General features: G+C 38.5%; 1 protein-coding gene and 1 long non-coding RNA gene across 4 annotated transcripts in view; one reads left to right on the top strand and one right to left on the bottom strand.

The window, feature by feature from the left end:
• KCNQ5 (potassium voltage-gated channel subfamily Q member 5) overlaps positions 1 to 27,847 on the bottom strand; it is a 282,253-nt gene that overhangs the window by 33,301 nt on the left and 221,105 nt on the right. For 2 of the 3 annotated variants that reach the window (XM_086876265.1, XM_086876266.1), the window contains exons 4-9: positions 16,934 to 17,109; positions 16,380 to 16,505; positions 9,380 to 9,490; positions 7,368 to 7,463; positions 4,013 to 4,107; positions 2,465 to 2,491 (exon numbers count right to left, since the gene is read on the bottom strand). In XM_086876265.1, the coding sequence (XP_086732391.1) occupies positions 2,465 to 2,491; positions 4,013 to 4,107; positions 7,368 to 7,463; positions 9,380 to 9,490; positions 16,380 to 16,505; positions 16,934 to 17,109 (631 nt within the window). The remainder of the gene's footprint in view (positions 1 to 2,464; positions 2,492 to 4,012; positions 4,108 to 7,367; positions 7,464 to 9,379; positions 9,491 to 16,379; positions 16,506 to 16,933; positions 17,110 to 27,847) is intronic. The other variant, XM_086876267.1, reaches the window with a different exon arrangement.
• On the top strand, positions 1,781 to 6,267 carry LOC147654705 (uncharacterized). Its single transcript, XR_015282945.1, has 2 exons — positions 1,781 to 1,878; positions 4,234 to 6,267. It is a non-coding gene; the product is annotated as an uncharacterized LOC147654705 (long non-coding RNA).

The following is a 27,847-nucleotide window of genomic DNA, read 5'->3' as shown; positions in this document are numbered from 1 at the left end:
AGATATTAAGAGTTTAATATATAGGCTTTTAAAATAACTTGCACAACTCTGGAACTGATTTATAGAAACACCTCATTTATAGCCTGGATACGCCAGAGAGGTTGTCTACCATTACTCTGATAAGTGATTAATCAGAATACTTATGTATAAAATTTTGGTAAATACAATATACACATTTTTATTAAAATCAATCTGAAGCTACAGCATATAAGCACAGCTCTCTCAACTCGAATGAGTAGCAACATTTAATTACCTAATGAAAGGCTGTAGGTCTGTACATGACAAAACACAAAAATTAATTTCTGTAAATATAAGTCAATTTTGTAGGAAAGAAGATGAATGAACTTTTCCCTAACATAATACTAGTTTTTCTTTACTGTTATTAGAAGGGAATATAGAGCAAAGAGCATGTTCAGAATGCAATCCAATGTACTACTTGTGCAAACATGTCTTCATTTAAAGAGTGAAACAAGAAGCTTACTTAATTCACACAGCATCCCATGCAAGTCATTTAGCATTGCAGTAAGAAACAAGTTAAATAGTCAAGGACAGTTATCTCAAAGTACATTGCAGCAGTTCACGTTTACATCTTTTGCCACAAAAGACCACATACACCACATGTATTTCCAGTGATACAAACATACAGTGATACATCAGCGTAAGAGCAATAAACAGCCACTGACAAATACACCTTTTTTTAAAAGGCACTGAGTGTTCTGTAGGGTTTTTACTGTAGAACATGATCTCAGAAGTTAACTAGTTCATTTCTACATATGCACTAACTTGCAGCAGTTCACATATTAGTTACGTGTTTCTGAAGCAGCAAATATCTTCCATTCCATGAAAATAAAGTGAATAAATCTGCTAAACTGTTGACTTCTTTTGAATCCACAATTGTTATCATTAATATGGAGAACATAACATGGTTTTGACAGCTGGGTGTTTGGGGTTTTTTTTTTTTTTTTTCCCATCTAGTTTCCAGTAGATGAAAAAGTAGATTCTAGTACATTTGTCTCTTTTAGTGCTTGCAAGTACAGCTGGGGATAACCTCTCCCCTCTGCACAAATCCCAATTTTAAAGGGATGTACTAATTTTCTGGCAACTTCTGTGTCACCTTTAAAAAAGTCAATTTTGAATGTTTCTGTCAAAGGACTAGGAAATACAGCTGGTGAGTACAAAAAGTTTGGATCAGACTGTAATAATTTAATGAGATCAATATGTTGCTAGCAAGCATGTGGAGGTTATGTATACAAAAAGTCCCAGAATTGACAGAGCAAATCCTGTCCCCTTGAGTGACAGTGACACTAACAGCAGTTACATGTGCTTGGAGGAAAAGGTTGGAGTCAGGTGCCAGAGGAGCAGTCTGGGAAGTGGAATGGGTAATTGATGTGAAGACTTTCATCCCTGACTGAATAACCCAGAAGCATTTGTGAACCACAGTACAGCTCAGGGTTGAATGTGTTTCAGGGGCTGATGTGTCATCAACACTTTTTTCCTTGGTTTTTTCAGCATTTTCTGCTGGGAGGTAAAGTCTGCTGTTCCCTGAGTGTGCTGATACCGCAGTGCCAGCTGCCAAACGCCTGCTGATTCCCATCCCTAATGAGTTTCTGAGATAATTTCTCTTATAGCCACTGAGGCCTTTCCTATCCCTAAGGATCTGTGCTATCACTACAGCAAAGACTAGCATTTTCTCCCACTGCCTTAGGACATGCCACTGCCAGCTGTAGGCAGTCGGTGCTCAGCTGGGATCTAGGCTAGGTAGAAGCCCACCTGTGCTCCCAGCTGCCAGCAGTGGGGCTTTCTTCAGCAGAGATACCAGTCTGGCTCCTCTGCTCGAACTGGGCCACGGGGGAGTGCAAGCCATGCAGCCAGGAGGAGGTGAGACACTGCTTTCCCCCCACCTCCTGTGTCCCAAAATGCTCCTTAGGAGGAGATGACAGAAAAGTTAGAAAATGTGGAGACATGGCACTGAGGAACCCTTAGGGATGCTCCTGCAGGAAAAAAGTGATATCCAACAAGCCCCATCAAAGGGTCCTCCCTGCAATGGAGGGCTGGTGGGCTTCTTCACATTGCCAAATTAAACTATGTGTCTGTAACTTCCACTGTAATTCCTGCATTGATTTTACAGCAGAAACTGGGGCCCTGTCCTTGCCCAGGAGCTGGGTCTGGGGAGGCTGGTCTACTGACTGATCTGCCACTGAACTGAGCCCCTCAAAGCTACAGCATGTTAGATGTGTAAAAAATTGCCTATTTTTCCCATAGAAAAACTGTGACAAAGAAGAAAATTTCAGCAGCATATGAGTTTAAAAAAAATTCAATTTGTGATAATTATCTATCAACAGTTCATTGAACCTACTACACAGAACCCAAGACATCTAAACCCAAGACATCTAAACCCAAGACATCTAAAAGCCATTAGGAAACAGCAATTTCACAGATAAAAGAAATAAAAGAAACTACAAACCTGCTAGAAGATTCCCCTTGTTCTTTTCTTCAGGTCAGGGAGTGGGAGGGAAAAACACACTTGTTATGCAGATAGTAATCACATTACTTAGTTACAGATGATGTTATATGCATGATAAACGTAAATGGGTATGTTAATTGGTGTACAACACACGTTACATAGCAACCACAAAGCATTCAAGCAAGACTCATAACTACAGTGCTTCTGGAAAAGAAACTTTTCAGGTTTTTTTAACACATGCATAACATGCTTAGTACATACCACTGCAGACTGAGTTGGCAAAGCACTTAGGCAAAATGCATTGATGACACATATATAACAGAAAGCTGTAGTTTCTTATTAGATAAGTTATTTCTGGTGAATAAAAAGGTTCAATTTTAGGATAGCACAGCAATATGTTTATTTAAAATATGAAGTAGATGCACTTTTGAGGGACTGTCATATTTTAGAATGTTTTATGTGGGATACAGCTTCATTATTTATGTAATTTCTATCCATCCATTTATACTAACATTGCTTTCAACCTGTTTGTATATGTAAAATATCAATACTTCATGTAACTTTTAATCTAAAAGCTCCTTTTAGTGTGGAGCAGTTTGGAATTACAGTTATGGTAATGGATTACTTACGGCTCTGTTCTTGTCAACTCTTTGAAATTCAAAGATCAGCTTTGGATACCCAGCCAAACTTCTTTTTGGCTGAGCTTTTTGGCACACAATTACCTTTTTACTGTCATGTGGATGTTCATCACCCAGCTTTGAGAGAAACCACTAATTCTCTTGCACTGTCTGCAATTAACAACAGTTAAGATGCTTATCAGAGCTTTCCCATAAGGCTCTTAGCGCTCTCCTTTTTGATCTTTATCAAGTGTCTTTTACTTCCTGATCTGTGCCCCTTAGTGAATCAGTCAACTTACTGCCTTCTGCTAAACCTTTTACTGAATTATTGAAAATTATTGAAAAATCTTGGGCTGCCAAACTCTGTGAATTCTCACCCAAACTAGGACATCAAATATTTCCTGTCTGCCAAACTGTGGCAACAGGTCTTTTGAGTCATCTTCCACTGTCTGTATAGTTTGTCCTAAGGAAATGCTGAATATATCAGAAGTTATGACAAAAAGGAGCAAATTCCCCAGTGCATTCACTTGCAAAATACCACAAGGCACTCTTTCTTCAGAAAGGTAGATCTGCAGCTACAGCCTTATACAGAGGCACAGGCATAAAAATACCATTGAACCAAGGAAGAAGCTCTGCATTAAACTTAATATTTCTCCTTAAGGATAATTTGGAATGAGGTGAATCATTAACCGTGATGCATGAGTGGGTTGTTGGGAAAATGTTTCTAATGCCTGTACATTTCTAAGATAAATAGCAATGATTTGTATTTGTTCCTGGGCTCCTACCTGATATTGATCTGTTAGCTGAAATTTTTAATGAGAACACTTGAGAGGACTTAAGACAACAAACCAAGACAAAACAGACAAATGCTAGTTCTCTATAAGCTTGAACAGACATCAAAAACAGCACCAGCTGCCATATTTGTACCTACTTTGTAGGGCTGCAGGTATGCAAGGCCTTCAAATGAGGCTTCCAGGTAGCAATGGAAACCGATTTCTCATCAGCAGCATAACTACGCCATACACACTACGTGCAGGATATATGGTAAAAAAAGAAAAAAAAACAAGGCAAGAGGGAGTAGGGGATGAAACAAAAAATTGAAAAGAAGATTAGTAACCAATACAAGTCGTATCTTTCTCTTATCATTCATAGCACTGATACATGCCTGAGGGGAGGAAGAATACTTTCATAATATCGCCAGGTGGCTGCCACGTTTGTTCGGCTGGCGTCGGTAGAATAAAACCGCCAGGAAGCCTGGTATGGGGAAACAATAGAAAAGCACAAAGGAACCAAGAAAATGAAGTGACAATGCCACCGCACTGACTATGGAGTGAAGGGATTTTGCTCAGACCAGGATGTGCTCGCTTAGGCTGATTCAGGAAATACCAGTACAAACCTACCAAAACTTTTGTGAATCCCAGTACACCTTATGCAATAAGAGTTACTGGCTCTGTGAAAGCACCAGGAGATGTTCTGCACATAAAGGTGCTCAGAAAAGTGTTGCAGTGGTTTATTTGTGATGAGTCCGTAGGGGACACCCACACAAACTTGCAGTTTGACGTAGAGAAAATGTCATAATACATTCTGCAAATCATAATGAAAACCAGATAAAAAGCACTTAGAAGAAAAGAGAAGCATTTGCTGTGGTTTGAAACACTGTTAAATGTTTAAAAATACAAAAGGAATAATTTCAAAGGCAAGTGACCAAAGCATACCATTGAAAATGTATCCGTTGTTTAGATTTATAGTGCATGTAGATAGTAAGATGAGCCTTGGTTCTACAAGCTGGGACATGTTCCCTGATGTCAGCATAACCATATTAATTTGTATTAACTGAGCATCTGTGCTTCCTGTATATTGTCAACCATTAAATGTCATCTAGGTATTCTTGCATGGAATCTAATACCCTGTTTTTTCCTACTGCGTATCTCCCAGAAACACATCCAGTCTTCATTAACAGATGGAGAACCTGTTACTCACTTTGAAAATTGCTTCATTGGTTGATCATTCTCATTGTCAAAAATTACTGCATTATTTTTAATTTGAAACTCTTTGGTTTGGCTTATACCCAGTTGCTTGTTATGTTTCTGTCTGCTACATTAAATGGTCCAGTAGGTTCCAAGACTTCCTCTCTGAGCTTCTGTGTTCAAATAATTCTCAGACTAAATATTTCTTATAAATGAAAGAAATTGAGAAAAGTGTATCCATACAAAACATTTCACTTTTCTACAGCTATCTTTTGGGTCAGGTAGAGGCTCTAGCAAAGAGTCTATCTGTGGCAACAGAGTTAGCCCAGACTAATTCTACAGCGTAACTGGTCAGAAAATAGACATTTGATCTAGAAATTAGAAATTAGACATTTGACATCTGATAAACTAGAGACAATTAAAAAAAAAACCTGGGCACTGTTACAGTACCTAATGATATGCAGTTCAGACACATCCTGCATTTATGAACACAAATTTTTCTCCAGTCCTTGACCCATTTTTCCCAATGTTTTATTCGCTCTCTCCAATATTCCAATCTCACAGGCTGTAGATGCTAAGTCAGTATGTAGCATATTAGTGTGAGCATCATCATACTCAGTAGTATCAGTCTTCTCCTTGTTATGTTTATGGTTCTGTATCTAAGGACTTTAATAAAACCAGGTGTAGTAACATAATAGAAACTTCTATGAAGCTCTTGACCCTTCTTTCACAGTCTTTCTTTTCTGTATTTCTCATACTTCATCAAATCCTTTCCTGATTCACTAATACTGGGATAGAGACATCTTGTAATAATCTAGATTCAGTTTCTAGATCAAGTTTTGTATTTGTTGTATTAAAACATTTGGCAGTAATCCTTTCACCCTAGAAGTCACCCAGATTGTCCTTGGTTTTATTCCTGTGTGCCTGTTCTCATATTTCCTCTTTTGCCAGGCCTTGTGCCTTCAGAAAATATCTCTACCAGCAATTTTATATTAATTTCTGTATCACTGAAAGTGTTGAACCTTTAAATGAACATGTAATTGCTGAACAACCTTCATCATGGGATCCCACAACAAATGGCTTCCGTTCACAATAATTTTCCCAATGAGAGTCACTCTCCAAAATTGGGCAGCTAGCTGCTCTTAATCTATTTAGCATGCTTTCTTACTAATATTTTGGTTGAACTGTCATAAAATAATAATAAAAGCTATATCCAAAACCTAAATCTATTATATGTTTCCTCTGGCAATCAAACTTGGAAGAAGTAGATTGTAATGTAAGTGTTAGAAAATACACCAAACATTTTAAACTAGACACAAAAGGAGCAGAATTATTTTTGTTTATTATTCTAACAAATATTAAATTTGAAATATTTAGGATTTAAAAATAATTGAACAGTAATAATTAAAAATATTTATTTACTTTAAGAATGTTTCAAAGACAGTCTGACATCTATGTGTACTTAGCATGGAACTGTAGCATATTTATGCTCAGCTTCTTTATTTGGATTTATTATTTTAAAAAAAAACAAACCATAATACATTGCCCACATAGAGCAATCGGCATCCTAGGAAAATAAACTAGGACTCTAGAAGATTATTTCCTTGCTTTTTTTTTCAGTGCATCATGTAGAGTAAAGCTTGGTGCAAAATTATTCTTTAGAGTATTTTCTCAGTTTTAACTAGAACTGAAAGTTCAGGAAAAAGCCAATGCAAACAGCTGCCTAAAACATACCATGCTACTTTTTTTTGGTTGATTTGCACCATCATGTCAGCACAACTTCAGACAATTTCAGACATTTTGAAATTGTTAGTGCCTACATTTCCAGCTTTTGAGTTGACTAATAGTGAAAGCAATTCTCTGGGCAGGACACTTTTCATCTCCACCAAGTTTATCACTCACTGAAATACTCTAAGCCCTGTAGTAGATGAAAAGTAGCTTAATACAGGCAAGAGCGCTGTGCTGTCAGTTGGGCTGTGTAGGAATCAGTTCTCTTTTTCCAAAGAGCTTTCTGACTTCAGGCATGCATTTGGCATTCTTCTGTTTCTTTGACATGGATAGAAGAACAAAAACTACACACAGAAATGCTATATATAGCTTGTCTTGATGATCTTAAAGGTATTTTCCAACCTAAATCAATCTGTGATTCTGTACAGAATTATGGCAACACATAGCAGTCACTGAACAATGTTATGTCATGAAACTAACCAATCTGTTAAGTATTATTTCCACAAAACTTTCCAAATGGAAATAATAAGAGTCGTTCCAATCTGTACTTTAAATCATCTGTGATTGTCTCTTTGGTGATTTCATATTTACCTGAATTAGACTTGCAGCTGGATTCCTTCTTTTCTCAAAGTGTTTCTGACGATGCTGCTCCTGCACTTTCAACGCAAATCCTGAGCCAAGGATGCCCTGCAATATCATTTTATCAATGTGTAGGTAGTCTTTGAACAAATATACATCATCAATTACAAATATTTTTGTGATGATGTCACACCATATGGTTGCTTCAGATAACACATTTATGACCAGTATATGACAGCAGAAGGCACAGAAGTAGTTCCCCTTTCCTGTTGAAGCAGGAGATTCCTTACATAACATCTGTGGTGCTGCCAATGACCACCCATCCCACCCATTGCCTGGGTTTGTGCTACACTACATTCCTGCAAGTGCAATGTTCTGTACTCTACATTGTGCACAACTATCAAGGCCATAGAGATAGATACAGATATTTATTTATAAAATCAAGCAGGGATATTCAGAGGAACTTGAGTCAGGAATGAGGAAATGACCAGCTGACAGATATGCCAGATATATATGGATATCAAAGTCCACATCTGCAGTACTTATTATAACTTTTGATTTTAGAAAAGTTAGAAAATGCATTTCTTCTTGATCTTTCCCATTAAATAATAACTATTATTCATTCTAGAGGCTGAAAAAGCTGATTATGAAACTTCTCCTCTTTTAGCCTTTTACCTTTGAGTAAGATAAGTTTGATTGAAACTGAATAGATCCAAGGACTGAGGATGTTTTCCTTCTTGACTTGCAAGGAATTTAATACTTTTACTGAACATGTCTGCATTATAAGGAAGCATATATCCACTTGATTCTTAGTCAGGATAGAATACTATAAGGAGTGCAAAAGTTTCCCACATAGCTCTTGTATTACAGACAGATTCAGCACAGAACTATTTATGAGGAAACCCAGTATCTGTTCATGGATATGACATAAGGAACAAAAGTTGTGGCACCTCTAATATGCAAGGGTATTCATCTTTTCATTGTAGTGCTACTGAGACTAGCTTTCTTGTTAGTGGTGACTAGGTGACAAAAGGAATTAATTACAGTAGATGTCAATAAATGTCAAGGATTCACAAACAGGTAATGGGTTGTAATTATAATGCATTATAGTATGTCAAAGATACTGAAATACACTTTGTAGCTAGAGTAAGAAATAAATGCAGTGCACCAGATAATTTAATGCTGTTGACAAGTTCTGACTTCTAATCTTGGTTTATCTATATGGTTGAAAATAAATGAAGTATTATAACATCCATGTTTTATAGTGATCTATAGATAAAGTATATGGGTATTAAAATAGCAAAAGACATAGCACTGAAGACAATACAAAAAATACAAATGCCACTTCTCATTTCATACTAATTCAAAACTAATTAAAAAAAAAAAGGAGGTTCACTCACAAAAATGAGAATTTATTTCCAAAGCTACACTATATTTTAGTCATTGAATAATTCCAGTTTCCATTAGCCTCTTGAACATTGACAGAAACAACATAAATAAACTGTAATGTTTATTTACAATTATTCACAGAAACAATAGTTGCATCTTTCAACAACATTAACTATTAGTTGATTTAAAGCCTTCTGCTACTCTCTGTTGGCAGCTTGAACGTGGCCACACAAAACAAGCTGTTAGAAATAGCTAATTTTTTCACTATAATCTAAGTTAGAAAAGCATACAATGTGCCTTTATTTTTGTTATGTTTTGAAAAACTTGAAAGAAAAGCAGTAATATATAAGTCACTATTCATAAAAAAGGATGGATTTTCAACTTTACACAATAGTATGTAAGCTAATTTAGGGTTATTTCCCAGTTTTTAACATGCCAGAGAAATTTTACAAAACTAAAGCAAGGACACCAAACCTTTTCTTTGGATTTTGGAAAGCACTTTCACTAGTGTTGTAGAGCAGAAAGCCTTAAGCTGTTCTTCATGCAGACAGCTTCCTTCAGCTTTTTGTATCATAACAGTGGCAGGACCTACAGGAGTTTCTATTATTTTTTATGAATTTTATAGGCATACTCACAGCAGGTAGTGCAAAGAAAGAAATGCCAAGTAGAGCAAATCCTGCAGAAAGCAACCTTCCAAGCCAAGTAAGAGGAGTTTTGTCTCCATAGCCAATGGTTGTCAATGTGATCTAAAAAGAAATGAATGAACAACATGGTTTACCAGAAGTCACTGACAGATTAGTTGCAGTTTATTTACATTGCATGAAGCACAATTTCCACTAATTAATCCAAGACATCTGAAACATATAGCTGTTTCTAAAAAAATGAACATAAACATACTAACATTTACACTTTCCTGGGAAAGTGTAATAAACATAATACTGTTTGTGACTAAATAAAACTGAGATAAATAATAAATGTGGTAAAAACACCTAAATAAGCAGTAAGTTTAAAAATAATAAAAAATTGTCTTGATCTCAAATTTGAGGAAAATGGTAGGAAATTATATAAGCTGGGCAGAAAAAAAGTGTTCTTTTCCATAGATGTGAAGGTGTTTCACCTATTCTCTGCAGGAAACTGTATGTGTTTGTCTAACTAAACAAATATAAATTACATGGAGATAATACTGGAAGAATATAGAAGGGAAGAATTTGATACTTTTTGATGATATAAAGTGAAAGGAATTGCAAGAAGCAGTTGCATTTTCTGCAAACCTATCAGTACAATTTGAAGTGAATTCTCTTCTGAAACACGAAAAACACTAATCATAAGCTGGGGGGAACTTTAAGTAAAGTTTCTGGTCCTTTCCCCTTCCTCCTGACAGGCTCCTACATCACTCCTGACAGGAAGGTCCAAAGGTTACTATGCAGCAGCAGATGCAGAGGTACCTCGAGCTGTTGGACCATGTTAGCTCAGACCTACCTGTGGGACAGGTCAAAGAGAAAGGGGAGGCAGGTTTTAATGCAGGAGGGAGCCATGGGCATGGGCAACAAGGCCACTGAGATAATGGGGCGTGGTTGGGGCTCACTGAGCGCATCTTGAAGGCAAAAGATGAGTCTGAGGGCTCTCCCTGACCCAAGGAATTGCCCTCCAGGTGGCTTGTGGCCCAGGAAGCACACCAGTCCCATCCCTGGGGACTGGACTGGCAGAAGAGCTGTGTCTGTGTGCTTTCACAGAGTTCAGACCCGCGGGGCTGCCTGGTGCGGGCAGCTGGAGGAGGTGTGGGCAGAGCAGAGGACTCCCGAGGGCCGGCTGGGAGGCTGCGGGGCGCGTGCTCAGGCAGCGGCACACGATGTTAAAGGACAAAGATAGACAACAGTAGGCTGGATGCCAAGGACTCCGGGGCCTGTTATTAGGGAGAACATGTGCATGGAGAATTATTTTACATCGTGTACCAAATGTGGGCAAGTTCAGGCTTAGCAAATATTCTGGCAGCAACAGATTCTTCAGGAAATTGCCTTCTAGAGACATTATTTTGCTTCCAGCTTCCTCAAAGTTCATTCCTAGGCAAGACGGCCAAAACAATTCTATTTAATGTCAGGGTCACCACGGGACAAAAGAAGGAAAGTCTTTTGGAAGTAATTAGATTTCAACTATTTAGGACTCTGTAGATAGTAAACAGTGCTTTTAATTGCTCCCATTGTTGGGAACAAGCTGCGAGTGTAATTTACCCTGAGAAAGCCACAGAGACTAAGCAAGAGAGATGAATTCAGGCTGCAGCTGAAATTTCAAGTGGTTATCAAGTCTCAAGTTTTGTAACACTAGCCTGGTCACAGACACACCACCTTGCATGCCTATCAGGTATCACTCTTCCTTGCTCCTCTTCACTTCTTCTGAGCCTTTTCTGGACACTTTGTCAAGCCAGTGCCACCCAGGAAGGAACAGAAAATGATCCACATTTCTGCATGGTTTGCTGCTGGTGCTTTGGTCTGTTGTGTCAGCTCACAGACGTGCCTAACAAGCTCCAGAGCCTGCATAAGGCAGTGAGAGACTGAGATGGAGTAAGAGGAAGGAAGGAAGATGAGAATACAACTCTCTCTTTTCTGGCAGAGATGAGCTGGTGCAGCCATGGTCTTGGCCTGGCAGAGGGACTTGATTTGTTTGCTGACGAAGATAATCACAGCTCTTCACATCAGAGGGTGACTGCATAACAGTTTGAGGCTATTAAGAGCCCAAGAGGAATGAAACACTTGAACAAATGAATCCCTGAATAAAAGTTCCTCAAAATTTGTTTCCAGGCCAGTTATTGCAAAGCAGTTTGGAGCTCTGGAATGAGCCCACTTTCTTGGCTTCCATCCAGCTCCCTATCTCTGCCAGTCACTGGAAAGTACAGAGATATCTCCTGTCTGGGCTGATGAGAGGGAAACAGAACCAAGCGTTATCTGCATATTAATGATATTGCCACCGAACTGTATTCCAAAGAAGTCAGAGATAAACTTGAACCTTTGGGACCTGACATCTGAGAGCAATCCAAAACCAGGAGCAGTCACACAGAGTGTATCTCTGGAATTTCTCCAAAGAAAATAATAAGACCCTATTAAAGCTTTTCCCTCAATTCTTCTATGTACTAAGGACTTAATGGTATCAGACTGTGATTAAGAATATCAGTGACTTCTTGCTCAGTTTGAGCTATTTTATCTCAGGATGGTCTTTACAGGGGTGTATAGGTGTCAGCACCATGGTGTGCTGTCTTACTCAACACTGAGCAAAGGGGTTTGATCTTCATTTCATACTACTCTCACCATACAGCTAAGAAAATGTCTTTTTGGACAACTTCAGGGTCGAGTTTGGGAATAATCCACTGCATCTTTGTAAGTAGTGCTAGTAGCAGTAGTAGTATTAGTAGTAGTGTAGTAGTGCTAGTGAATGATTAAACCATTGGCCAGGCCTTGATTGGCATAATCCTGAGATTAAATTAACTGAGCAGGGTGTGGAAAATGACTGGATGGGAAAACATGGCAACATAAGAAATTTCCAGACAACCCTGATAATCATGCGAGAAGCAGACAGAAATTACAGCTAGCATTGTGTGGGTAAGAGAGAAGGGACCAAAGGTAACTCATCCTATCCTAATGTGTAGGACTTGGGCTTGTCTGGGGGAAAAAAAAAAAAAGTCTAGTACCACCAGAGGTGTACTAGGGCATCTGAACAGGGATCACCCACAGGAGAGGCAGCAGATACTGTTGTTGATGGTCCTGTATGCCTGTGTTTAGGCAGCTGAATCACACTCCTACATGGCGAAATGAGCTAGCTGAGTCCTGGCTTTTACACCAGATGCAAACCACACCATTTTGGTTACTTCTATAAATGAGGGGTCTGGACAGACTAGCCAAAGTAGGCAGTGTCATCTGGCCAGGCTCAAAACTCACACTTATGATAGAACATCTGTTTTCTCATTGCTGGAGCTAATAAAAACGCTACTATAAATGAGGTAATATAATAATGGATGTTATGATATAACTTAGATGACTTCAATCAGGTGAGATAGAGCTCAGGAGGCCATTCTCAACCCTAATATTTCTTTCTGATGTCATTTTATGTTCTCCTAGCAGTACTTACCTTTTGAATCATTACCCGACATTGCTTAACCAAAAGAAATATAGTTTGCTCATGTTCTCTTTACATTAAATGGGAAAAAATTCATCAATGTTAACTCATTTGAGCTAGTCATTGTGACAATGTAATTAATTGTAATATGTTTTGCTCATTAACAGGTCACTGTGGAGAGCCATTCTGCATCCAGCTGTAACTATTGGGTACTACTAGAAAATAGAGACTTATTAAGAGAAATTCTGTCAAATGTGTAAGAAGGACAGAAACTTCAGCTGCATTACATTTGCAGCTAAAGCTAATTAATGTACAAACTAAGTGTCTCTATGAGTATCAACAGTCCTAGTTGACATCAGTATATCTCAGGAAACCACACGTGGTTTGGTTTTGAAATACTTCAGTTTTTTAATTGACCTTTCATTCCCACGTAGTTTTATTATTTTCTTCTGTTAAATGAATTTATCTTCTCTACCAAAGCAAATTTTGAACTTGAGCTCTTCATATAACACTCACCATTGTGTGCTACTGTGTTAGGCAGCACTGTGGGGACCCCAACCACAAGAATATTCACAGTAGTAATATTAACATGATGATTCAATAGCAGATTGCACAGTACAGCATGAAATTGCAAATACAGTGGAGTATTCATATGTAAATATGGATGCCATATCCTGCTTTTCATTTCTGTATATAAATATGGGTTTCAGAAATGGGGTCAGTGAAATAACCATAGCAGTGTATGGTTCTTAATTAATCCGAGTTAATGAATGGGTTAATGGCAGCATGCTAGTGCTGATCCTGTAAGGAGAAGCATAGGTCCCTCTAAAAGATTGAAATTTAACGTGACTATTTGTGCCTGACTTTGATGCAGCCTTTTCATTCTTGTGTCTCTGCCATGACAATTCAGTCCAGAGCTTGGTAGATAATCTGTGATTTAAGTCAGAGAAACTTTTGCAAATAAACAAACCAATGATGTTATGCATTGATTTCTCCTAAAATGCCATACAGTCTGTCCTTTTCAAAAATCTGCATGTGGGTTACTCTGGCAGTAAAAACAACCGTGACTAAGAAGCACATTATACATTTCCCACATACTGTTTTACATCTTGTAAAAAAACCCTACTATTATTAAAAGACAAAGATAACAGGTTAAGGGGAAACACTGATTTCTAGTAACTTTGTGCACTTGCTTAAGCGCATTAAAAACTTAAATATATTCATGTCATACACTGAGGAAAGAAGAAAATATATAGAAATATACAGTACATATTGTTTTCAAGTTTTAAAAAAAAATGTGTTTTTTTTCCTGCTAAAATCAGAACAAGATTCCTGATTTTCTCAGTTGCAATACTTATATAACCTCTGAGTCATGCACTTTCACTTCAGAGTGTACAAAATATTTTAAGCACCACTTTATACAATGATTATTTCCTAGCAGGACTTTTCCTTAAAAAAATAGCAGTCAGCAGGTAGTGGAGAAGCAAATTCTAAAATAAAGGTCTTGTTCCTGCTGCTAGAGCTGCTCAGGGAGAAGGATCTGGATCTAACATAAGCCTCAGTCAGATGCCAGAGTGGAGCTGAGTTTGCTTGGACCTTCTCATTCCTTGTGCATGCGTTTTCCCATTCCAGCTGGCAGGTGGGTACAATCCTCTGCTCAGCCCAGACTCCCTGCCTGTGCTAAGGCACACAGGGCCTTGCAGAGAGGTAGAGGCTGTTTTCTGGGAAATCAGATGTCTGCAAAGATCCATTCCCATGAGCAGGCACAGCCACAGGAGGGTCTCTTGCAGGACCACATCCCCACTGCCGCCCTAAAGTGACAATGGTGTTTTCAGACTGCTAGAGCTGGGGTTCCCATAGCAGGACATCAGCATCCAATGCCAGATGCTTCACAACTATGTCAATACAGGAAGATCAGAAAGCTTTAAGGCAAACCCAGAGCTCAGCTTTTGAAGAAACGGGAAACAAAATAAACTACAGTGATGCAACTGAATGCAAAACCTTCTCTCATGACTCCAGCCAATATGGATTTTATGTGTGTTTGCACTACAGGATAAAATGCGTATTTTATCAGCAATCTTCCTTGATGTTCTGAAATAACAAGTTTCAGCAAAATATATTTCTGAATATTTGTAAATGTGCACATAATACTTACTAGGTTTGGCCTTTTAAAGCTCCCAATTTTGTGCAATGATAACACAGAAATATTGTCTTTAGGAAAGACATGCAACAAATGACTAGCCCTTAGATGAACAAATTTCAAATACACTAACTACCTCTAATAATAGTGAGTGACCTTGACCTTAGCTCAAAATGCAGACAAAACTTCTTACAAATGTTTGCAATTCTGAAAAGGGCTTTTGCACAGTCCCTGTGTGCAATGCTCTGAGTCTGCAGATACTACTAAATCTAGATGATATCCTGTCAGCAAAAGGTCTGAGGTGATAAAACTTCATTTTTGCATCCCTCTGATAAGGAAAGGTGGCAGAGGCTGGCTCAGGTCTCACACTTATTCCAAGGAAACTAATGAGTGCTCTATGTTATTGTCAGCATTAATGATCTCCCAGGTATCATTTCACTACCCAGACACTGCCAGAGCACACTGCGTGTGTTCTACCGCATCAGAAGGAAAAGAAAAGCAGTTTTACACTGCCTGACAATAATTGCCTTAGGCTTTGTTGGGGCAGATTTCTTAAGCTGCCTAAGTAACTCTCACACAGTGGAGAAATCTGGATCACTATAGGACATTTTTAAGCAAAACCCCCTACACATTATACCATAAAGAAAATAAAAATCAAAACTTCAAAACTAGCCTTTTGTTGTTCATTGAAAGCCTAGCTTCTTAAACCATATTCATATAATCCTCCTTCAGAAAAGCAGTCAGGCATGAACTTAGATCCCACAGGTTTCAACAAAGTGAAAACAATTGATTTGATAATTAACTATGAACTCAAGTAAATCAGACCTTTTATGCCTATAAAAAATAACAGTGCTGAAACAGAGTGAACAAATTTGTTCTTGGTCTTTGTCCTCAATGTACAGAGGAAGGAGAAACAACATCTTTTAAAGGGCACTGATGATACCCTCATGCCAAAGATGATGTAAAATGTTTTTCCCTCTTTTTTCCTGCCACTTTTTCCTCTTCCTGCACTGCCACTTACAGCCCTCTGGTTTGTATCAAAGCAGCTCTTTGTGGGGCCATATCACAAATTATATTACCGAAAGGCTATGGGTTAAAAAGCACAATGCTTTCTTCTCTTGAATGTTTAGTGGTCTGGTTTGCAGCAGAAGCACATGAACAACTGTTCTGCAGGATGGACTGAAATATGTCGATGTACAAATGAATAGCTGAAGGAGGAAGTTTCTCAAACCAATTTTTTGTCAAACCAGTTTTCTCAAACCAGTGAAAACAATTCACTGAACAGCACACAAAGTTAAAATCCTCAGTAGGTGGAATTCAAAGTATTCTTTAACTACTTTTCTAACTTTAGCATACTGGTGAACGAGTCCATGGTATTTTTCTGTACTTACTGTGCCCCACCAGAGAGCATCTGCATATGTGGAGAATTCAGTATTTGCATCTTTTTCCACCAAATAAACCAGGAAAGATGAAAAGATGAGTACTAAAAATCCTATGTACCAGGCTGTGATTAATTCCTAGATAAAAGAGAACAAAGATCAATTCCCATTTTATGGACTGAATAGAATGATAACTCAAGAAGACATAATGAAAATATAAATGTTTTTTGGCATTTGCGCAGTTAAAAGTCAAGTCCCTCCCTATGGATGCAAATTTTCTCTGAAAGTGGACAAGATCTACTCTTATGTTTTGATGCTTCAGCAACATCCCAAATATATAACAAATTACAGCTGCACATTAAGGACAACATTTTCAAGATCTCTAAAAACTGTTGGCATTAAACATGGCCTGGTGTATCTGTGTTAGTTCATATTACAACTGATGTTACTTCAGAAAATTTTGGGTATTCTGCTCAAAAATGATAAATGCTTATTTCCTTGGACTCTCTTTGAATACATCAAGGGAAGATATCAACCAGACAAAATTAGTATCTAGGATTACATACCTTGCTATGTGCATAAACTACAGAACCTAATAATTTCCAAGTGCCTCCTCTTCGGTCCATGCGCACCATACGAAGGATCTGTAGGAAACGAAGACTTCTCAGTGCTGATGTTGCAAAAATGTTACCTTGAGTTTTTGCAGAAACAACTGCTATTGAAGCGATGAGAACAATGATGTCTGAAAGAAATACATTACAGAAGGCATTAATGTCCAAGTATCAGTAAATAGTACATACACCTACATGAGCTGAATGAGAACAAAAGAGGGTCTCCTGTAGTGGATGGGAATCCAAAATTCATAGATTCCTATTTGAGATAGGGATGTGAGATCAGGGCTGGTGTCAAAACTACCTCATGAGTCTCCAGGGTGAAAAGTGAAGGTAGCAATTTTCAAAGCCTATAGATAATAGGAGCAGTGTTGAAGAAACCTTACATAGGAACTTTGAAACCAGATGTAGCAAACTGTACAAATCAGTAGATGGATTAGAACTTTTCCCCTTTATCTATCTTTCCATAACAACTTCTCTGTGCAAAGACAAAAAAGAAAACTAAGGTAAGAAAAAAATAGGGCAGGCCCAGTGGTGGGAGTCTGTTAGAATTGGATTTAGAAGCATAGTACTAATTTGCCATGAGAACAGACACTGTGTGTTTGAGGAATGTAGTTTCTGGACACAGCTCCCCTGATGTACCATTTCCTGGAAGGGAGGAAATACAGCACTGGGTACTCAGAAGCATTCCTTTAGCTGGAAGCTTGGAAAGTTGAAGCTCAGCGAGTGTTAGGATTTATTTCTTCAGGTCACAGAGTCAAACTGTGAGAACAACTTTGGTGTGCATGAACTAATCAGCCAGCTGTCATCAGAGCCAGAACAGCATTTAAGGAGAGAGGAGGAGAAGCAGCAGAGTGATGGCACACGGATGCTGTGAGAAGGCACAATGTTCTTTTACAATGATTGTGGTAGACATGCTGTTGTGCACAGAGTAGAAAAGCACAGAACAAGCTCTGTTCTTCCTCACCTCATGATTAATACCCTGGCAAACTTTGAAAGCTTAAAGAGCCCTTGTAAGAAATACCTCATTTAATCTTAGGGTTTTGTGGTGCTTGTATGTTTCTATGCAAGGATAATCTAAACTCATGTTTGTTGATGAATAATTGAAAGCAAGTTCTTGTTGACATGAGTTTTACTTCATTAGTGTTGGATAGAAACACACATCTTGTCCCTAGCATAGCTCCTACAAGAATGACCCAGAAAGTGAAGCTCTCCTCCTCCACAGGCAAGCAGTGAGAGAATATTGTCTGTGCCTACATGCAGGGGACTGTTTCCTTAGTCTGCTGCAGTACAGCAGGAAATAGCCTTTGTTCCTTCTGCCCTGCCACTAAAGGAAGCCACCAAAGGAAGATGAGGTCCAAACACCCCTCATTGCTTACAAACATACTGGGTTTCTCTGAACTCACCTATGGATGTCTTTGTCCTCTTATTACATTTCCAAGGGTACAAACAACCTGTTTCTGTGATTTCAGGATTGTCCTGCTAAACTGTGGAAACTTTTGTCACAAGGGGCTAGGAATCTACCTAGGTTTAAAGCCAGCTGGATGATCTTATGGGAGGAGGTTTAATCCTGGGATAATTAATACTAAAAGCCCACTTCTGGCTCAGGATGTCTTCAAATAGCAGGATGTTGTGGGCTGAGAAACTCTTGTAGAGAAACATCACTGTGTGTTAGCCCTGCTTGTGCAATCCTCCCTGGCTGTTCATTGTTGGCTGTTGACACTGTGCTGGCCCAGGCTGACCTTCTGCCTGTCTTACACTGACATTTTAAAATGTCTTTGGCTACTACATATGTGGATTATAGGAGGCTACTACATAATTGGATTATAGGAGGCTACTACATAATTGGATACCAAAAATACTGGATTTTCTTCTAAATCCAGCAAGTTCAGAGATGAAGAGCCAGAAGTGGACAAGGTGTCTTTGCACAGTACAAATCTCAAGCTCACAACAACCAGATGCAGGAGGTCTGGGTGAGAATTCAGAAATAGGAAAACTGACTAGGAAAACCTAAAAGACATCACAAATTCTAACAGAGATCAAAAAAATAGATGGAATTGGATTGAGCTCCACGTGAGGATATTTAAATTTAGGTGTCTACATGTGAAGCAGGTGTCTAAACTCCCCAAGCACCACAAGGTAATCACGTCAGCTGAGAGAGGTGCAGCTAATCCTCAGGAAGGCTTTTACTGGCTGCTCAGCTGCCTCACACTCTGTGCTTGGCACAAGAAAGGCTTAATTCAGCTGCCCAAATTTATTTGTCCGGTGCCATTTGAGATGCCTTAAGGTATCTGAGATGTCCCCTAGATCTGGCAGCTATGCTCTTGGACCTGTAAAAGCTGTACTCTTCAGGAGAAGTGACTGGGGAGCGGGGAATATCGTGTAACAGGAGACAGGCTCCTCCTGTACTCTGCTGAACTAAACCCTAGATCTCGATTGACTATACTGTCAGCATAGACACTTAGCACACATGTACCCACCTAAAGCAAACTTCTTTCTATATTTAGTTGTGTTTATGTGGATCCAAGGCTAACATAGAAGGTGCTGGAATGTCTTGAGCAATACAGACTGTGCTGAAGAAGCAGTGTCCCTGGTGACTAACACGGTGGCAAGGTGTTTTTGACTCATCCCTGTGCCTCCAAGCAGAGTAGCAATGGAAGAGCCATTTTGACTTAGTGGTGACTGGCTAGCAGCAAGTTAGAGATCATTAGAAGAGCAGTGTATGTCCCTGAAAATCATTCTTAAAACTTAAAAAATAATCAGGTCACCCAAATATTGGGAATTATGCATTTGGTCCAGAAATTATTAAAATGTTCACTTGGGGTTTTGGTCACTCTCCACCACCCTCTAATTGGACAATGTTTTAAAAAATTCAGTGACTTGCTCCTGCCTTTATTCCTACTTATTCCAGAGCTCTGACAGTTGGTTTTTTTTTTATGACATAGAGCTTTATGAAGGCCCCCCACTGCAAAAAATTCAGATTAATTCAGTCTTGCCAGGAGAGCACAGCCTCTGCCCTGCACTGCTGGGAGCCCCCTGCCCCACTGAGGGTCTCTGGTCCCCTCTGAGCATGAGAGATGAAGAAGCCAACAGTAGCAAAGTTCTCTTTTCCATTTTTGAAAACATCAGTCCAAAGAAGTTATCTACTTGTGTATGCCCTTCTATCTGGAGGGCAGGGATGAGGTTCTCTCTGAAGGGAAGAAAGGTGGAGGAAAAAGAGGAGCAGAAAATGCACGGGAACCTGTTTGAAAAACAGCTGAAGGGAAGAGCATCTTCCTAGGTAGTGATGTTTTTCTTCACACTTTACTCTCTCATCTTCACTCCTCACACACGCAAGTCCCACCAAAACTCCTTCCCTAACTCCTCAGCTGGAAATAGGGAAGGAAAGAATATGCCCATTGCCTACAGTAGCACCTCCTTTCTGTGTTTCCCTAGGAGGTAGGGAAGGCAGGCAGGCACATTATTTCAGGGTAGTTTAGCTTGTTAGGAACAGGTGTAAGATAAATCAAAATAAACTTTTCTTGGAATGAAATCAGAGTCTGAAGAAAAGTTTGCAATGGTTCAAAGTCTTTTCTGATTGATTTTCTTATCTAAATATACCCTGGAAAAAAAGAAAAGTTAAATATATTATGATTTTTCTCTGTGCCATATTTTTATACAATATGTTTTTAAACCAAGAGAGAAAAATATTATTCTGAACTTCCTTTCATATTCCATGTGAATGTAGCTAAAGTCTCTGTGGTATTTCTGAATTTTCAGAAGACTTTCCCAGACTTCTATCACTATTTTCCTCTTTATCTTTTGCAAATGTAGGAAAACAGGTAGAATTAAATAGCAGCATTTCAGTTAATTTAATGGGCTCTCAATTTTCACTCTGTATCTTTCTGTAAAGCACCAGAAAAGATTCAGATATGAGACTGAGTGATGAGCAGTATAATTCCAAACTCTCTATAATGGCTTACTAAAAGACAGAGGTTTCTGATGTATGTTTACCCCTTTGTTTATTTTCTTTCCTAAGCTAATATCTTATCTATGATCTTCCAAAATGTTAAGCCTCTCTTCAGCCATGACGATGATGATTTTATTCACTCTTCAGAAATGTCTCAGATTTTTATCCTTGTGGATAACATTCTCCCTCATTAACTCTAATCTGAGATTTCAAATCCTCTCAGCAGCTTTTGCATTGTTCACTTTTGAACAATTAATTTCAAATTAAATTTCAAACAATTAATTCTTCCACTTCAGACATTTCACCTAGTACCAGTCAAGAAACCCCTGAGATCACACAAAAGTTTTATGCTTATTAACTGGCGAAATATTTTTTTATTTGATGGGCACCATGTTAATAACAGGGCCCCTTCATGAAAAGTACAAAAAAAAAAGTGACCCCAGAACCAATGTGTGTAACAGATTACACTTATCATTGTCTAATGACACTAAAACAGTAACACAAAAAACAAGTAACTGAAAGTCAGTAATGCAACTACCCAAACTTAAATAACTCACTCAAGATGTGCCAGTCCAAGCCCCCCACCTCCCAGAGGAAGGCCAGTGTTGGGCTGCCTCAGGCTGCTCAAGTTTGGTCAGAAACTCTGGGTGGCTTTTGTTACTGGTGGAGGTGTGGTTGGCATTCCTAAACAATCAGCATTTTTAATGGCAACTGGGGGTTTAATAATGTGACTGAGACAATAATAATGGTAGAAAAGGAGACATCATAAATCATCACAAGGGATTGCTTTATTTTCAATGACTTCTCCAATGAAACTTTCCTAGCATGAGCTTCTTGGATGTTGTGAGATTTTACAGAATTTGTAGGTATCATGGGAGTGAACCCAGTTATATAAGCAAAGGGGAAACACTATAAAAAAGCTATACTTGGATATTTTGCCATGTCCCAACACCTTGATGTACCACCAGAACAATCTCTAAAGCTACAGAAAGGATGATTTTTTTCAAAAGAGCATGTAATGATAGGACAAGGGGGAATGGCCTTAAACTGAAAGAGGGTTGGGAATGGATGCCTTTCCCAGATGTGCTCAAGGCCAGGTTGGATGGAGCTTTGAGCAGCCTCATCCAGTGGAAGGTGTCCCTGCCCATGGCAGGGGGCTGGAACTAGATGTTGGTCCTTTCAGCCCAAACTATTCTGCGATTCTATGATTATTGACACATAATCAATGACAGTATGTCACCTGCTCAAAGCTCATGTACATTCTCAAACTAATACACAAACCTGCATCATCTGTCTCTTTTTCATATTCTTCAAAGGAAACATATGTTTATAGGAGCTTTGCCTTCTGCCTGCATTTAATGCTAATATGTTGAAACATCCTTTCCCTCCAAATACAAACGATGCTTTGAGACAATACAGATTAAATGAATCTTGTAATTTTTTCTTTAATTTTATCTGAATAGAAAAACAAATAATATTTAATCATTTTTGGATCATCACTAGGTCATCAAAACAGTACTAGCTATAAATTCACAGAAAACACTCAGAGTTCACACATTCTTATTGAGCATAGGCAGGAAACTTCAATGGCTGTCAATTACTGTGTCTGCACCAGCTACTGAGCAGTAAAGAGAGGCAACAAACTAGGACATGAGTAGGGCATATCTACCCCCAAAACTACAGAATTAAGCAGAAAAACTCAAGAGGTTGTTTTATCTAGCCTGCAGCTATATTAACTCACAAAGGAAATTAACTGGGCAATTGTATGACCCAATCTAAGCTACCCTTAGGCTGTCCTTCTGAGGTCTAATTTTGAGCTAGAGTTATTGTCCATGACCCAGAGAAAAGGCACAGCTTGTAGTGGTCATTTCTGAATAGTTCTCAGGACAGTTCATTATCCTCAATTTCAAAGTTACTTTTGAAAAAACCCCAGCACTATGATTCTGCAGTGTTACAGTGACACTGAGCTCCATGGAGGGCACGAGACAGCTTTGACATCAGCTCCGTCTGCTTACCATGGCACAGGTCATGCACGCCTGTGAGCAATTATTCTCACTCACTGAGGAGTTTAAATAGGCTTTAATTGAGATTTGCAGCAATCACTACATAGAAACACTTAACAGCTTTCTATTCTGAGTCACTAAGAGGTGGTGGTAGGGAGGAATGACCAGCATTTTAGTTTTTATAATATCTCTTTGGATATCAGTCTTTCCAGTCCTTTTTGCTGTTCTCAGAACTCTCTTCAATTTGCCTTCAATAATCTCTACAGCTGGCTGCCAGGACCAGAGTATAATCCAATCAATGTAGAAATGTACTTTGAATTTTAACCAGACACTACAGCACAAAGTTAACACAACACACATTCCAGGCCACTGTATTTGAGCACATCACACTATAGAAGTATGATAATAAAAATATATTCAATGGGCTTTATCATAAACTGATATGAATTGGCAATTTGAAGCAGTTTAACTGGCACTGGACTTTGGCTGTACATCAGTACATTAAAATAAGGGTTTTTTTCAGATTCCTAAAAGAAAAGGTCTGTTTACACAAACTTGACTATTGGAACAGCAGCCTTTTTGCACAGCTTAGTAACATACTGGGCATTGGTGTACTTCATGCTTCTGTGGACTAGCTAAAAAAACAAAACAAAAACAAACCAGAAGAAGAAAAAGCCATTCATAGAGTTTAAGGCTGTGAATACCCTAACAGAGGGGTATTCAGCGAGGAATAGAATTGGGTCACTATTCCTTGACCACTTGTTGAGACAGATCATAGGTCAGAAAAGGTTATTTTGTTGTAACTGGATGGAAAACTGCTGTTATCTTGAAAAAAGGGATTAACTACTTCCCTCTACCGGTTCAGGAGGGCAAAGAATAAAAAACATGAATAGAATATGCTGCAACAGTTATATTGAAAAGAGGCAAATGTAATGTTTTTCCCAGGTGGTGGTTCCTTTCCTCTGTGAAAGTTCCCTTACCATAAAATCAGTGGGATATTTCACATAATTGTGACAGAAAAATTTGGTCAAATATGGGCTGAATTTACAGTGACCTTGCATAAGTATTTATCCCAGAAACCAAGAATTTTCAATATCTTTACCTGTAATTACATCTCTGAACACAGAGATGAATAATATTACCATATTTAGAAAGATGATGTGTGTTATCTTGTTTAGTAAATTATCTCTCTGGAAGAAGCAGAACTATTTATCAGCAAAGTAAAAGTCAGTATGTGCAAGATTGCCAAAATCTGAAAACTGGCTTTGTAGAGACTGCTCTGGAGACATGCAGACTTTTGATCTGAATCTGAATCTGAGTCTGAATTTTGATCTGACTTTTGATCACCTGAATTCACCCTCAAATTATATTCTCAAGTATTATTTTCTGCCTATAACCCCCCCTCAAAAAGAAATTCAATAGCACTCATTGAATTATATCACCTGAAGATCTCTAGTGTAATTTGGGAGAGGCAGGAAGTTGAGTTCTGTATCTCCCACAAGAGGCTGAGCAGACTTACATCTACAAGGCCCCGGTTTTACAGAGAAAAAAAGCCTGAATGCCACCATCAACAATAAAAAACCCCCAAAGCAATATGAGATACTCTGTGTTGTGCATATTCTAAAAATAATGATGCTTAGAATCTTGGGCCCTGGCAAAGTTTGCTTTCAGCTCTGTCTGAATATAGCTTTTCTTTCTGGTCAGGGATCAGATCTCTGCTCAGATGCCAGACAGGTTATGATTAATCGTCACCTACTAGTAAAAGTAATTGGCAGGATATCTTCAGGAAATTCTTGGGATGGATGATGTTGTTTGATTTTTGCAGATGTTGTTGTCACTCCAGCCAAAAGGTCTTTGTGTTTTCAAATATATAACACCATCTGGATGGAAATCATCTTAATTGTCATTACAGGCAAAACAAGTTGGTGATTTCGCTTCCTTTTTTAATCTTTTTGCAAGATGTAAAACAACATGGTATTTTTAGAACTAGGAAAGTGAACTGGTTTTGGATATCAAGATAATTCACAGAGATAAACACAGATGAGTGTGAAAATTGACTTTTATTACTGTTGAAAAACAGGAAGATAGTAATGTACGGTAGTAGCAAATACAAGAGAAAGAAGTTCTACAAAAATATGTAATACTCTCTAGGTGCTGAAGTGGAATTAAAAAATATCCAGAGGTTACTACTTATTCTCTAATGATTTTTTTTTTTCTAACAGTGGAAAATGTCTACATCCATCACTGCCTTCCATTTTAAGGAGTCCACTAAAACTGATCTGTCCATAGAAACCTGGATTTTCCTTATCATCAGATAAGCAATATCCCAGTGGAGAAATCAAATAGATGAATCACCTTGAACCCTTCTTTCCCTTTATAGTTTTTATTTCCAATATATTGGAATCATCTGAGTAAGCAAGCTATTTTAATGTGAGATGAAAGTAACCTCTTGGAAATACAGACAACCTCTTTCTGGAATAAATGTTATTTTTATATAACTGAAGTGGGTCTACTTAGAAAAACAACTCATCAATATGTAAAGCTATCTTTTCTGGCAAAGAGAGAACAGGAAACAAGTCAAAGACACCTATTAGGAAAGCTAATCAAATACAACAAAAGTTAACTTGCTACTCCAAACAATTTCTGAGCCAGAAAGAAAAGAAATATTTTTAATAAGGCAATACTGGATATTTTTTAGATGTGAAAACTAAATATTCCCTTTTAAAATTGTTGACTAATGAAGATAAGTAAGATTTTTTCTTTTGTAATTTTTAAAAATTTTATAATGAAATCCTAATTCCATGCCAAATAACGGATCAACCAGTGCTACTTACTACTGTGTCAGTGTCTTAAATATATGTACCTTATTCCTGTGTAAAAGTAGGATATTGTCAGACCATGATGGCAAATACAACCAAATAATGTCATTTTACCTTCTGCTGTAGGCAGCTAAAATACTTTTCTGTGGCCTGAGAACCACAGTAGCTCAACAAGTACTGAATTTTAAACTGTAGCTATGGTTGCCATATTTTGTTTAGTTTGGATAAGAATAACAACGCTAATGAAAACATTTCACCTGTCTTTGTACTGATTGCAATTGTTGTTCATGGCCTTGTTGAATACAAAATCTTTCTATGGACTGAATAAGTCCTCAGCAAACATCTTCATGTTATTAACAACTGGCTCAATAAATCTTAAATATCTAAGGGCCCCCTGCAAGCTAAGATTAAGTTCAATTGCAAGCCTTTCATGGATTTATACCTTATTGATCTTTTCCAATAATTGATCTTTAATGTAATTAATATGTACCTGCCAGAAGGAATAAAGCACTATTTATTCAGTACAAATGTTTTTTGGCTTTAAGACAGAAACATTTATAACTGTGTCTTTGACCTACTGTTTGCCAACCCAATTTTTGTTCAGCTAAAGAAACAAACTGTGAGTAACACATGCAGATTCTTCCCATAAATCTTCACTTATTCTGTCCTGAAACAGTTTTGTGCCTTGAAAGTGCTGGAAAACAAGGTTTGCTAGTCACTTTACTATGTCTGTATGTAGCTGGATGACAGTAGACCTTGGTAAAAAATGCTATTGCAGTGGAGAGAAAAACATCTGAAGATTTCTGGAGGGAAAGGCAATGGGATGGATAGCCAGACACACACACACCCCTGAGGAGTAAAGACGCTCATTACATCAGGCTGCAAGAAAACCACAAAGTAATCGTCAAGAAAAAAACAAAATAGCTACAGCATGGCAAGACTTGTGTATGGAGAAAGGGCTGAATAATTTAGGAGTGGTTAGTCAGAAGTCAAATATGAGACAGCAGATAGAGGTATGCAAACTAGTGGAAGATAAGAAGGTCTGTTGGATGCCTCCTATTTACCCTTTCTTATAAAAGTGAGATCAAAAGACAATTTAAATTTCATTAAAAAAAATACAAGGTGCAATTGACTTGTAAAGTTCATTGCTCTGAGGTATAAAGGAATAAGCTGGGAAAATTAAAGACAAGTTTGGATGTTTTCCCCTGAGTTGCTGGAATTAGATTTTTCAGGGGATCCAAAATCTTGTGTGAGTCAGCCACTGATTACTCCATGTGTGATTGGCTATTTTGGGCTACTGGTATTAACACCATCATTAGGGGTCTCTGGCACTAGTCAGCAAGTGGAAAGACACCAACCAGGATTCCTGTGTGATCCAGCCCTGCAGGGAAGCATGGCAATGTCTGTGTTGGATCCTTGCAGCCACAAGGGGAGGAATCTATAGGCAGGAACGTGCACTCCCATGGCCTTTTCATTAGGCAGGGGCAGGTGGGCAGGGGGTCTGGAAATGTTCATCTACCACATTCCCAGATTGTGGAAAAAGTGGAGGTGATACAGTGGCACGGGAGTGGATAGGCCAAAAAAAATGAGGGAACAGAAAAATCATGGTGTGTAGCTGATAGTGGATGGGTGGAAACTGACAAGTAAAGATGCTGAAATGAGCAGGGAGAGAAAAACATATCTCTGAGGAGAGGAAAAGCCTGGCTGTAGGTGGAGAGGGAAGGGACAGTATTAAAAATCTGCTCTCAGATTCACAGGGTGGTGGGGAAACAGAAGCTATCCAGTATTTAGCTGAGTTATCTAATGCAGATGTTGAAGACAGCAACATGGGTCCCTCAGTGTTGTCTGAAAGAGTTCCTACATTCAGTTTTCTGAGCCCCCTTCAGAGGCAAAAACCTCTCCCTGCTGCACAAAAGCAGAACTTGCATTTCTAATCTATAAAGCTATTTTGGATGTCTGTACAATCGGTGAGTGCCTCTTGGGACTTTGTTTCTGTAAACACAGAGTTTATTCAGATTACATACAGAACCAGACATCTCCAGCTACTCTTTGCCCTCAGCTGCTATCCCACCTGCAATTTTTGTGTGAGTAGCCTAAG

This window comes from Cyanistes caeruleus, chromosome 2, assembly GCF_971803275.1.
Source record: "Cyanistes caeruleus chromosome 2, bCyaCae1.hap1.1, whole genome shotgun sequence".
Taxonomy (NCBI): domain Eukaryota; kingdom Metazoa; phylum Chordata; class Aves; order Passeriformes; family Paridae; genus Cyanistes; species Cyanistes caeruleus.
The sequence above is the reverse complement of the archived record's forward strand: the minus strand, read 5'-3'. Positions and strand labels throughout refer to the sequence as shown.